The sequence below is a fragment of the Pipistrellus kuhlii genome, unplaced genomic scaffold (assembly GCF_014108245.1).
Source record: "Pipistrellus kuhlii isolate mPipKuh1 unplaced genomic scaffold, mPipKuh1.p scaffold_m20_p_1, whole genome shotgun sequence".
NCBI lineage: Eukaryota > Metazoa > Chordata > Mammalia > Chiroptera > Vespertilionidae > Pipistrellus > Pipistrellus kuhlii.
In genome coordinates, this window is record NW_023425404.1 from 118916664 (window position 1) to 118930412 (window position 13749).

The 13749-nt window shown below is 40.8% G+C and overlaps 1 protein-coding gene across 3 annotated transcripts in view; it reads right to left on the bottom strand.

Annotated features, from left to right (window-relative positions):
* Nucleotides 1–13749, bottom strand: part of SFMBT2 (Scm like with four mbt domains 2) — a 201255-nt gene that overhangs the window by 160874 nt on the left and 26632 nt on the right. For 2 of the 3 annotated variants that reach the window (XM_045588594.1, XM_036461294.2), the window contains exons 3-4: nucleotides 8960–9054; nucleotides 2843–3083 (exon numbers count right to left, since the gene is read on the bottom strand). In XM_045588594.1, the coding sequence (XP_045444550.1) occupies nucleotides 2843–3083; nucleotides 8960–9054 (336 nt within the window). The remainder of the gene's footprint in view (nucleotides 1–2842; nucleotides 3084–8959; nucleotides 9055–13749) is intronic. The other variant, XM_045588599.1, reaches the window with a different exon arrangement.

A 13749-nucleotide genomic window follows, 5' to 3' on the forward strand; every position in this document is an offset into this window, starting at 1 on the left:
ATAACGTGAAGCCATCTCACATCCTTTCCAAGGACGTTTAGCTACTACAGTATCAACCTTTGAAGAGTGAGTCATACATGAATGACACAAGCAAGAACAGAGAAAGGTAAGGCTGCTGCTAGGAATGGGGGCTTGCCTCCTGCATTCCCCTCTGACAGTGCCCCCACGTGTGTATCGCCTGCCTGGAATTAATGCATGTCTGACTGTACTCTCCTGAGAGTATAGGGGCCTATCTATGTGGCCTTTGTGTGTAGAACTGGGAAAATGAGAATTAGTCTAATTTTCTAACTACAACTGCTATTTTCCCAATATTCCATCCATATAATTCACCCATTCAAGACTGGTTTACTCTATGACAGATCATAAATTATAGGTACGTTAAATCATTGCATGTTATATCTTCTCACCTTAGTGGCTGTTTGCATTCAAGGCTAAATGGAATATTATTCAGCCTTTAAGAAGGAAATCCTGTCACATGCTACGTGGATGAACCTTGAGGACATTACGTTAAGTGAAAGACACCAGTCACAAAAGGACAAGCACTGTAAGATTATGCTTATTTGAGGCATCTAAAGACTTCAAACTCATACACAGAGTAGAATGCTGGTGACCCAAGACTAGGAAAGGGGAAATAGGGAGTTACTGTTCAATGGGTATAAAGTTTCAGTCATGCAGGATGAAAAAGTTCTAGCAATCTGCTGTCAGCATTCTACTTATAGTTACCAATAATGTACTGTACACTTAAAATTTTGTAAAAAGGGTAAAAACAAATTAATTGTCCTATTAATGGCACAATTTAAACTGAGCCTTGGACTAAAAGTAGCAAGCATTACCAAAGGCATTGCAGGTAGTGTTCAACTATTTGCCCTTGCAGAAGTAGAACAAGAGTGAAAAATAAAGGCTCATGCATTAACACCATTCTCCAGCACTCACCTGAAAAGTAACCCTCAACAGAGATGAGAAATAAAGACTCACACTTCTGTATACAAAGACACTACCAATACGGAAAGGGGTGAGGAGGCACAGGGAGAGGGAGTCTTCTATTTAGAGAACCACACAATTCAAAGAACAATTGCACCCAGATGCACATCAATTGACAAATGGTTAAACAAAATGTGGTCTATCCATATGATGGAATATGATTCAGCTATAAAAAGGAATGAAGCCCTGATACGTGCTAAGCATGGATGAGCTTTGAATACAAAATGCTGAGTAAAAGAAGCTGAACACGAAAGGCCACACACTATGCGATTCCATATATGGGAAATGTCCAGAATAAACAAGTCTACAGAAACAGAAAGTAGTTTAGGGCCAGGGCCTGGGTGGATGGGAGAGTGAGAGTGACTATAAATGGGTACAGGGCTTATTTATGGGATGATGGAAATACTTTGGAATTGGACAGTGATAATGGCTACATACCCTGGTGACTATATTAAAAGTCACTGAGCTTTATAGAGATGAATTTATAGTATGTGAATTACATATCATTTTTTTTTTTTAAATCAATGGGAGGCACAGTTACAAATATGATCAACATTAAGGGCACATGAGTCCTTGACCACAGTTGCCTGAGAGAGTGATAAGAGAAGCTGCCAGCTGGAAGAAGATGGTGTAGGCCCAGAAGAGAGCAGGTGAGAAGACCCAAAGCAAGAAGGGCCTTTCTCTCTTTCTCCTAAGACAACAAAGGGTCACAGTGTTAGCTACGGCCAAGGCAACAATTTCAACCCTGACATATACCCATTAATGCAACTCAAACTCCTTGCATTTATTATGATCCCACTATTTATCAGGCTCTCTGTTATGCATAAAAAGGGGAAGTAAAAAACCATTGACCATTCCCACCTATCAGAAAAACAATATATTAGAACTTAAAAAAGAAGATAAAACTCAAATGCTCTGAAAGGTGAAAACAACTAAATATGATGGACACAAAAAACTTGTGGAATTCAGCTCTAAAACTTCACATGTCACTTTGAAATAAAAATACCCATTCAAAGCTAAAAGTGGCAGACAAGTACTAAGAAGACATTACACTAGAGAATTAGCACCAGACGCCTTCAAATGTAACTGCTGCTGTCATCATACAATGAAACACTGAGGGTAGGTTGTTGAGATTCAAATATTGGTGACTCAGCTTTTCTCACTGACAAGATCCTATGAGCTCCTTTAATGCATCTGTAATATGCTGCCACTCTTTTAAGCAGGGTTTCTCAACTATTGGAGTTCGAACTCGATAATTCTTTGTTGGGGTGCTGTCCGCTACATTGTAAGATATTTGGCAGCATCCTAGCCTCCTCCCACCAGATGCCAAGAGCGCCTTCCTCCTTCCCCTCTCATAGACAACAGTACTTCCGGACACTGCCACATGCCCCCTGAGGGTAAAAACTGCCACTGTTTTATAGCAGGTCTCTTCTTTGGTTTCTGCAAGCAGCACACCCTGAGTGTCTCCCACAACAAGAGAGATTAAAACTTGGAGAGGTCCTGCAGATGCTCTACAGCACTGTTCGAAATGTGAAATCTGTAAAGCAAAAGAAATGCAACACAACCCATCGGCAATGGAAAACAAAACCTCGGTCTCAGCCTCCTCTTCTACCTCCAAAATCAGGCTCCAGAGCTTTTGTCTCCTGAAGGCCGTGATTGGCTCAGGAAGAGTTCTGACAACCAAGTTCCCTCTCACGCCGGCACCATCAAATTTATGAAACCCAGGAGGCAATCTTTAAAGTGCCAGAGTTTCCCGCTGAATCCCCTGTGGAATCTCTGGAAGGTGATACCTGCAAACGCCGTGAATAAGGATTGCCTGCAAACCCAAAGGCTCTGAATCGTGGGCCAGCTGGGAGCTTACCGTCCGGGGGCATCAGGACCTTGTTGTTCTGCGTGCACCACCCCACAGGGTGCAGGTCTGCTATCACCACGTCACACCAGAAGTCAGCCCGCCGGTCCTCCCCATAGCCACAGTAGCGCAGAAGCAGCAGCTGCCCGCAGGTGGTGATGACAGTGGCCACCCAGTACGTGTCCGGGTTGTTCTTATTGGCCACTTCCAATTTCATCCCAGGCTGGAAGTTGCTCTGAATGCTGATTTCAACCTTAAGGAACAAAAAAAAAAAAACAACAACCAGGAAACCTGTTATTATTTTACTAGACACATATACCCAAGAACATTACGAGAACTGTTAAAACCACAGCACTTAGAAATGGCATTTCTGTCGCCCTAGGACAGCACTCTCTAAGAGAAATAGAATGGGAGCCTGAATTTCCTAGCAGCACCATTAAAAAAAAAAGATAAGAGGCTAGATTAATTTTAGTGATGTATTTTATTTAACCCAACCTATCTCAAATGTCATCATTTCAAGACGTCATCAATATAAAATAGATTAATGAGGTATTTTTACATGTCTTTTCCAATGAAGCCTCCAAAACCCCGTGTGCATTCTATTCTTATAGCGCATCCCAATTCGGACGACACCCTTTCCAGGTGGCTGGTGGCCACTATGTGAGCTGTACAGCCATGGATAGATTTTCATTTTTATTATTGAAGGATTAGAGTCTATTAATATTTATCAGCCCTCCTCCCCAAAAGAAAGCTTCCCAGCCTTGTGGACATTCCAGTGCTAAAGCATCTGATGTCTATGAGTAGCAGCTGCTTAAAAGACGATGGAATTACAGACAACTTGTTCCTGTGGTCCTAGATCACATGTGTCAAACACAAGGCCCGTGGGCCAAATCCGTCCTGCCAGGCCTTGCAATGTGGCCCGCATCATTGCACTCCGATGCGTTTCCATCACAATGACAGTTTATGACTGTTCAGTAAACCATTCGGCCCGCGATTTAGGCTGGATTTTAGATTTTGGCCCCTTCTCTGATTGAGTTCGCCACCCCTATCCTAGATGCTTCTCCTTAACAAAGGGCCTGGGGACACTCTGCTTCCAGAACTGTTGTGACTAAAAGGGAGGGGGGAGAACTGACTGGATTAAAGAGAACAGGCGTTACTCCACACGGAGAGGCACTGATAACCTACCAGTAAAGAAGAAAAGGGAAGTTGTATCTCTCACCTAAACCGCCTCAAGCAACCTAGCCAAGTCATCCCAGAATCATAAGAAGCTATGCAGGATCCTACAAAAACTGTAAGTCGGGCGAGTTGAAGCTCTGTTATATTTTAATATTTACTTACCTCTTGGTTTCACTGAATAGCTATAACTACGTTTATAATAAACCAGCAATTATAGCATTACGAGTGTCAGTATACAAGAGAATTAGGAAAGTAATCTACTTTTATAAGTTCGTGCAAATTTAATAAGGTCTTAAATTTCTTTTCAAAAGAACATTTCATCTCCAAAAAGGATAAAATGTTCCAGTAAAATAACGAATCAAAGTTCTGGCTTCCTAATTCAGCATGAGAGCCAAAGGCAAGAGCAGGTTGAGAAAATGCCCCTATTTGCTAATGATACTCAGGCTGAATCTTTGCGCTGGGTAGGCCAGTGAAAAAATTGTTTTCTCAGAATTAAATTTTCCTTTCCAGTAAAGCAACAATAATGCAAGAAAAAACATTGGTCTTGGAAATTGAGTATTTTTCTTGCTCACAATATATTGCTAAATTCTTCTGTAGAAGCAAAAACCTGATAAAACCTCAATTTTTTATTTCCTGAGACAAGCTATTTGCATTGTTCAAAGAAATCATTGTTAAGAATGATTTGTTTTTTGGCTTGATCTAAATGTTTTCTGAATATTTATATTTTCTCTCATTTGACTAATTTGCCTAAGGAAGACTATAAAACTTTTATTATGTGTCCTTTCAAAATAAAAATATCAATTCGGCCCTGGCCAGTGTGGCTCAGTTGGTTGAGCATCTTTCCATGCACCAAAAGGTTGCCAGTTAGGTCTTAGGTCGCCAGTTCAGCATAGGATCAGGGCACATGCCTGGGTTGTGGGCTTGTGCCCCAGTAGGGAACATGCAGGAGGCAGCTGATTGATGTTTCTCTCCCTCTATCCCTCTCCCTTCCTCTCTAAAATCAATAGATTTTTTTTTTTTAATTCTTTATTGTTTAAAGTATCACCTAAGTCTTCTTTTTTCTCCCATTGACCTCTCTCTGGCCGCCCTCACCAACCACCATCTTCCCTTACCACTCCCCCCAAGCCCTCTATGTGTGTCCATTGGTTATGCTCATATGCATGCATACAAGTCCTTTAGTTTATCTCTTACACCCTCACCCTCTGCTTTCCCTCTTAGGTTCGACAATCTGTTCAATGCTTCTATGACTCTGGTTCAATTTTTATTCATCAGTTTATGTTGTTCATTATATTCCACAAATGAGTATGATCATGTGATATTTACCTTTTTCAGACTGGCTTAATTAGAAGATTTTAAAATTAGATCCTGAAAGATGGCTGCTGATGGGAAGGCAGACTGTAAGATAGTGTGTGAGTGAGAAAACAAAGGGAGAGTGTGTGGTCGCACAGGGAGTGTTTGTTTGAGTTGAGGGACAGCTATACTCCAGGAGGCCGTAGGGGGCTGCTGGATGGTGCTCCCCTGACCGGGCAGCCCCCACTGCTGCTGGGTTCCTTCCCAGAGGGACCCACTAGGACACGGAGACCACGCCATCTTGAAGAAAGGGCAAAGTGGATGTTATCAGACGCCTGAAAAGCCTGAGGAATCTACAATTATGGCTCCCACTGAACAGCTGCGAGCCCAAGAACACCAGTCCCCACGTGCCAAAAGTTCACCGATTCAAAGCAGCTCAACATTCCCTCACGAAAAGGTCAGATTTCACCTTGGATAAGGTGAGGTCTGTGGTGCTGGCAGGAGAGAAAAACGCACCCGCAGGAACCGGCGGACACGGAGAAGTCTGCACCTAGAAAAATGCGTGGCTTTTGGGGCTGGTGTGATCCATGAATGTGGAAGAGGGTCTGCAGAGATGCTAACAGAAGGGAACTCTAAAAAGCAACCCATTTGATCTGGGTGCAAAAGGACAGACTACATTTTTTAAAAGTGTGCCGGCTGCTTAGACCCAAGGGGGGGAAAGACTGCACAGACTTGTGTGCAGCCCCGGAGTTTGCACACTTACTCTGGCTCTTATTTTTTATTTATTTTTATTTTTTTATTGTTTTCTCTTTAAATCCTTGCTTCTGATTACTAAGCCCAATACATAGGATCACCCAATTGAGGTCACTCTAAGAGACTGCAGGGGAAAGTTGTTTTTCTGGAACCTGGGGATCAGAGTGGGGAATAATGATCAGAGAACCACCCCTGGGGCAGCCCATTCCCCCAAACAGGTATTAAGTGCCATGGGAAAAACAAAATCTAAACACTAGGCAGAGAGGACCAATAGACCCAGAGGTCAATCCAGAAACACTGCCACCCAGGGGTTGAATCACAAATTGACTCTTGTGTAAACACAAATAAAGGTATAGAATAAATAAGGACATACCGCGTGCTTAAAAATCAGAACTGGCTTACAACATTGGAACACAGGGAACTCTAATACTGTTCTGACTGGGAAACAGGCGTGCCAAACAGAACAATAAAGGAACTGAATGACTTTCACTACTGCACATTTTTATTTTTTTCATCTTTTACTTAAGAAACAATTTTTTTCTGACATTATTTTACCTTTTTAATTATTACATTTTTATTTTCAATCAGTATTATTATTAGTACTATTTTACCTTTTTATAAAAAAAAGTTTCATTTTATTTTCTCTTTATTTTACTTTGGGATTAGTGTTCTACATTCTATTTTCATCTTTCCTTTAGCATCATTTTACTCTATCTCAGCTTTACCTTTATGCCATCACTCCTTTCCTCACTTTTCCCCTTTCATTGTCCTGTTTCATTACCCTATTACTGCTTTAGATTTTCCCTATTCCTTCTTTTTATCCCATTAAAAATTCACCCTACTTATATATCTAATTCCAATCTCCTGTTCTAAGTCTATACACATCTCTCTCTTCTCTTTCTTCACTATTAAAAAAATATATATTTTATTTAGTTTTCTCTGTCCTTTTATTGTTGTTTGCTTGATTGTTGATTATATTGATTATTTATGCTTATTTGTGAAATTGTTTCTCTTTTTCTGTTTTTTTTTAATTTTGTTTTTGGTTTATTTCTTCTGTTTTTCCACGCCTCACTTGATATTAGTTGTTGTTAGTAGTTTGCATTCATCTCCAGATACTTGTTGCTGGCATGTGTTTGGGATTAGTGCCTGTTCTATTAGAGTTTTCTCCCCATATATATAGTTTTTTCCCCTATTCTGTCTTATTCTCCCTCTTTTCTCTTACTTTTTTTTTCCTTTTCCCAATTTCATTTTTGCACTCCTTTTTTTTTCCCTCTTCTCCATTCTCTCCTATCCTTTAATTCGCCTTTCTCTGGTGGTCACCTTTAGTTGGGATTATTAATATCATGAATACATTTGTGTTCAGTGCTTTGTGCATTGCACCTTGTTGTGTTGTATTTTGTGCCTTTAAATGAACATAGGAGAGAGAGAACTACATAACTAGACACCCAGAGAAAAGAGATCATGGGTATACAAAGAAACAGCCCGAAAATGAAAGAAAAGCAGGCTTCACCAGAAAGGAAGTAAATGAAATGGAGGCAAGCAACCTGTCAGAGAAAGAATTCAGAGAAATAGTTATAAGGTGGATGAAAAGAATGGAAGACAAATTCAACAATATGTGTAAATACTAAGAGGAAATGAAGAACCAAGAAGAAATGAAAAATAACATTGCTGCTATAAAGAACTCAATAGAAAGCATCAAAGGTAGACTATAAGAAGCAGAGGACCGCATCAGTGAGCTAGTAGACAATATGGAAAAAAATACCAAAGTAGAGCAGAAAAAAAAAAAGAAAAAAAAATTTAAAAAGCAGGACAGCCTAAGGGAACTTAGGGACAATACAAAATAAAATAAAACAACATCCGCATAATAGGGTTGCCAGAAGAATAGGAAACTGAGCAAGGAATATAAAACCTGTTTGAAGAAATAATGACAGAAAACTTGTCTGATATAGGGAAAACACACACACACACACACACACACACACACACACACACACAAATCCAAGAAGCTCAGAGTCCCAAGCAAAATGAACCCCAAATGACTGATGTGAAGGCTGATAAAGGTTTAATCTCCAACATCTACAGGTAGTTTATACAACTTAATAAAAGGAAGGTAAGTGATCCAATAAAAAATTGGGCAATGGACCTAAATAGAATCTTTTCAAAGGAAGACAAAGGAAGGCCAAGAGGCACATAAAAACATGCTCAAAGTCACTAATTATCCGAGAGATGCAAATCAAAACAACAATGTGGTACCATCTCACACCTGTCAGAATGGCTATCAACAAATCAACAAATGACAAGTGCTGGTGAGGATCCTGAGAAAAAGGAACCCTTGTGCACTGCTGGTGGGAATGCAGACTGGTACAGCCACTGTGGAAATCAGTATAGAGTTTCCTCAAAAAACTGAAAATGGAACTCCCATTTGACCCAGTAACTCCACTTCTAGGAATATATCCCAAGAAACTAGAAACACCAATCAGAAAGGGTATATGCACCCCTATGTTCAAAGCAGCACAATTCACTATAGCTAAGATTTGGAAACAGACTAAATATCCATCAACAGATGAGTGGATTAGAAAACTATGATACCTCTATACAATGAAATACCAATCTTATCTGTCTCAGGCCATGAGCAAGGGCATTTTGAGGTACAGAGGAGGTTAAAATTACACATCATTTCTCACCTGCCCTGAGCCCAGCCTTGTATTAAGTGAGATAAGCCACAAGAGCTAGGCCAACCCACCTGCAGCTAAGCAAACAAACTTCCCCATTTCTTCTTTATTTCTAAGAAATCTTAGCTGAATTTCCCTTCTTTTCGCATCCCCTATCCTCCAATCAGTTTGGCATCTTCCTGCAGGCTCCCCTCCCACCCTCCAAATGCCGACCAGAAGGAGAAGGAAGGATACGTACGTGTTTGAATGATGTGTGAGGAGCTGCACTGGCACCTGTTTCTTCCAAGTACTCGCCCCAGTTAAAGCCAATTTCCTCCAAGCTTGAACCTTCTTCTATTGAAAGACGAAAACCAAACAAAAAAAAAACACACAAAAATATCAATAGTAGAGTTAAGAATGGAAAGGTACTGGCCCCCAATGAATACTAGAAAATCCCTTAATTCAATGGTTTTGGAACATATTATCAAATTATTTTCATAGCTTCAGTTTGCTGACTTTATAAACTGAGGACACCCGGAAAAAATTCTGTTTGGATACTCTGACAAAATCAAAGATAATATTAAGTGCTCTTAGGCAAAGGAGATGAGATTTGTTTCACGGCATACTGGCTGCATATTAGTATATCATTCTGGAACTGGCCACTGTGGACACTCCACTCTTTGGGGAGACTGATGGCAAGGTAAAGAAAGCCATGGGGTGCTGAGTAAGTACCATGATGTACTTACAGCACTGGCGCTCTTATCCCTGGCTACATACTACATCTGGGGATTGTGGAATAATAGCATCGACTGTTAATGCCATATGGGACTTTAGAAAGCATTGATGTCATTTCAAGAGGAAAACAATTGAGACCCAGAAGGATTGTTCAAGTGTGTGAGGCCACTGGTAAGCTAGGGACAGAAACAGACTAACTGTGAGACCCAGTCCAGGGTCTGCTATCCTGCCAGCTGTTGTGACGGAGCTTTCAGGGCAAGGTACACCAGTAGAACCAATAGGACATGGATTTCCCATTTACAAGGATCAAGGAGAAATACAATCAAATGTTCATGACTCTTAAAGCAATCCCTGTTTTGGCTCTGAAGCAAATCATGTAATTCTCCAAACATTCAAGATTCTATATGTAAGATATAATCTGTATAGCTGAAAAACACCAAATAATTCATTTTAAAGTACAGCATAGGACCTGGCCAGGTATCTCAGTGTCATCCCAATATGCCAAGGTTGCAGGCTCAATCCCCATCAGGGCACATGCAAGAAATCAACCAATGAATGCATAAATAAGTAGAACCACAAATTAATGTCTCTCTCTCTCTCTCTCTCAAATCAATCAAAAATTTTAAAGTTATATTACAGATAACATAAGTTTATGTCACAATTTCAAATGGAAAGAACTAATCAGCTGTCACCATTACTTTAACCAATTTGTAAGACAAACCTACGGAAAGAACATACAGCAGCAAGGACTGTCATACATGCAGCTAAGTAAGAGCTTCAGACGTTCAGATTCTCTCTTCTTACAATAATGTTTCACCGTGTATCTTCTATAATACTAGCGGGAGGCTACCGCACTGGACCAAGAACAAATACTGGCAGGTGGGCCCGGGGGATGAGGCAAAGGAAGAGTCTAAAAAAGAACGCCTTGTTATTGAGGCTATCTATCACTACTTATTCCTACAAAAGACTTTTAAATTAAAAGTTGGAAAGGTAATTTTCTTGTGATACAGTGCGTAATCTCAGAAAATGATGGAAGAGGATACTTTTTGTAAAGTCAGAACATGCTAAGTTGAAAGGCCATTACCTTCAATTTTGTCTTCTGAATCAAAGTTACTTAAAACTCTTTTCAAAGTTCACTCACATCAAGAGGTTTATAATCAAATGTCCAAGAAAATAAAAATCCATCTGAAAAGAAAACCTTCCCCTTGTATCTCCCCCAAAATGCTGCTTCAGCCAGGGACTTACTGTCTTTTTATCAGAAATGTATTCCCTGAAAAAAGCCAGAGGGTCCTGTAGCCACCAGCTAACAAGGATACCAGATGGTTTCCGCCTACTTGGACACAGTAAGGCAAACCCAAAGGGAAAGCAATCACATTCAGAAGACACATGTGGGTGTCACCCAAAAGCTCTGCCCACAACTATTTTGCCCCAAACAGCATTGGACATGGATTATCAATATTGCTTTTTGACCCACTAGCCAGAGCATCACAGCAGCACAATTTAACAGTCCAGGTGATCTGGCCCAGGACCTGATGATAGCTAATTTGTCCTACTTTGTATTTTGCACCCTGTCCAGCCTCAGCTCAACCTTCCAGCTCCACAAAGTGACTACACAGCAACTCGGCAAGGTCAAAAGAGCCATGCTGTAGTGGGACATCAGCTCTTGGCTGATTGCTTTACATTTGAAGAACCGTGACAGATGGATACTGCAGCCTCATTTTATAGAAGGGATGATGGGGGCCCTGACAGGGGCCCAGAAAGGCTGGAGCCCATCACTGTCACACAACCGTCCATCCAAGGAGGCATGAGTCCAAGGCAGGCTATTGGATTTTGAGGAAGGAAGTCTACGAGGCACCTTCCTGTGTCATTCTTCTGCCCATTTCACAAATCAGACACCTCCATTCATCATCACCACCAGCTTCTCCACATGAAGACTCAGGCTGACTTCTCTCTGTCTTCCTGCACTGATGAGCCTTTGAACACTCCAGAGCCAAATCAGACAACAGAAAGACGCAGGGCTAGAGGCAGCAGCCACCTTCGGAGAGGCGAACCAGATTGGGCACAGCCCCTGAGACCTGCTTGTAAAGAAGGAGAGAACCAGGGCGCAGACATGGGCATAAAACTCGGTCCTGGGCAGGAGCATCCTCTGCTTTGTTGCCTAAGAGACGCTTTTTGTCATTGAGGTATTAGCATGAAAGGGTTGTCAAGTTGAAAACCAAAGTTTGAAACATTTTTTCTGGGAACAACTTGGTCAAGAATCAAATTGTTCCAGGTGGGAGATGTTTGAGAACCAAGGATTGACTGTAGATACTTTCATGTTAACCCATATATTCATTCATTCATTCAAGTTAACCAAGAGAGGAAGAGGTACCATCAGGACTCCCAAGTGTGCTTCATTAAGAACAGGGCTGAAGAAAGGTGTTACTCTCTGCTGTCTAAAAAAAGAACAAACAAACAAAACAAAAAAAACCCTGTTTGAGGACAGCATCTAGGAGGTAGTTTGGAAAAGAGGGTTAAAGGAGTGACATAACCATTCTGCCTCTAGACTTTCCCAGCCCACTATCCTGCAGCCACCAGATCCTGAGCTGCAGCCATCAGCCAGGTTTCCAGCTTCCAGTCACCCCTGCGACCCACTGCCCAGATTGGCACATGCCAATGAATTGGTCTATCCTGTTGCTGCTATTTCTCCTGATTAATAAAGGCAGTGATCTCAGTTCAGTCCTGAATGGGTTTTTCCAACAACTGCAACTGAGTTTTCCTTCAGTCCCTCGATTACTTGTGCCCCTTAATGTGCAGACAAATTGTGATTGCTTAATGTATAACACACTTCCTTCTTGCTCCTACATCCCAAAACTCTGGTCATAAAGAGGCCAGCGTTGGGTGATTTTTAAAGTACAGTTTAAAAAAAAAAAAGTATAAAATTATTCATGCAAAAAGAACTTTAATAAGCACCCCAACAGTCAGACCTAGAAATATCTTTAAAAACCTTTATGCCCAGCACTGGTAACTTTAAGTGTGTTGTTTTATTATAACAATAAAATCTGTTAGAAAATGCAGGGCTCCTCACAATACAGCCTTTTGAAATCTGTCATTTAGTAACACGTCCTCCCCGACATGGGCCTAAGTGGTTGATTCTCTAAAGACATTTCAATGAGCAATAGATAAACATACACCATGTTTATGAGTGGAGGTCTCATAAACCCAGAGAAAATATTTACCGCTGATTCATGAACTTCTTAAACCCATAAACATTTTATCAAGGAAACTGACAATCTCCCTCCGCGGCAAATGATCCAGTCGGAGGCATTGCCCCATGATGTAATGAAAACAGACTCTGAAAAGCTACTAAGAAAATGTCACAATTTAAAAGAAAACAGCCTCGTTCATTAGTGGCACTCCAGCTTTAGAAAACAGAAAGCTATTTATGTGACCAGAATATTTCATAATAAGCAGAAAAAGAATACCTTACTAAAAGCTGGACTGCAAGCTGCTTTATAGTGAAAAATGGAATGAGCAAACGGCTCAAACACCTTTAAGTAATCAGACCTTGGGTTGTACACAGTTTTACAATATGAAATAAGGCTAACTTTGCAAAGTTGGATATGAAAGCCCATAACCACTACCTCATAAAAAAAAAAAAAAAATGGAGAACTGACACATTTGAAATGAACAAAATCTTACAGAGCACCTTCTTGTGTGCTAGGTATTTTTTTAATATGGAAAGAGAAAGAAAGACATTAAGTCTTTGTTGTTTTAACTGCTGGAAGTCCATTCAGACCATCAGAGCATCTATTAATAGAAAAGAGGTGCCTTGTGAATATATTAAGCAGACACTGCATTCGAATGAAAGTCAAATAGGACTGGCCAATGCAATCCTAGCTCGGAGTTCTCAGCTGCAGGACTAACCAGGGAGGAGGGGACCGTCACCTGAGCACAGAGGTCCTGGTGCTATCTCAGCTACCCAGACTTCTAGAGAGACTTTCCAGAAAAAAAGAAAACATGTAAAACTGACCCAATCTCCTAGCTAGGAGAGACAACAACTATATAAAAGAGATTTGTTATTTTTTAAAGGGAATATAACGGAGTTACATGAAACTAGTTACTCTCCAGCATGAAGAGTCAGAAATCTGAATTTCTCTCATAGGAATGTTGATTCATTTCCTCCCTGAATGCAAGAGCCTGTGGGACCCCAGTTGATATAACCTAGCACCCTACCCCAAAAAAATCGAACCCACATTTCCAGAGTAATGCTTTTTGACTCAGACTTGCCTGATGTAAATGCACACCACCACTTTATCTGTAGACTTATCAGGA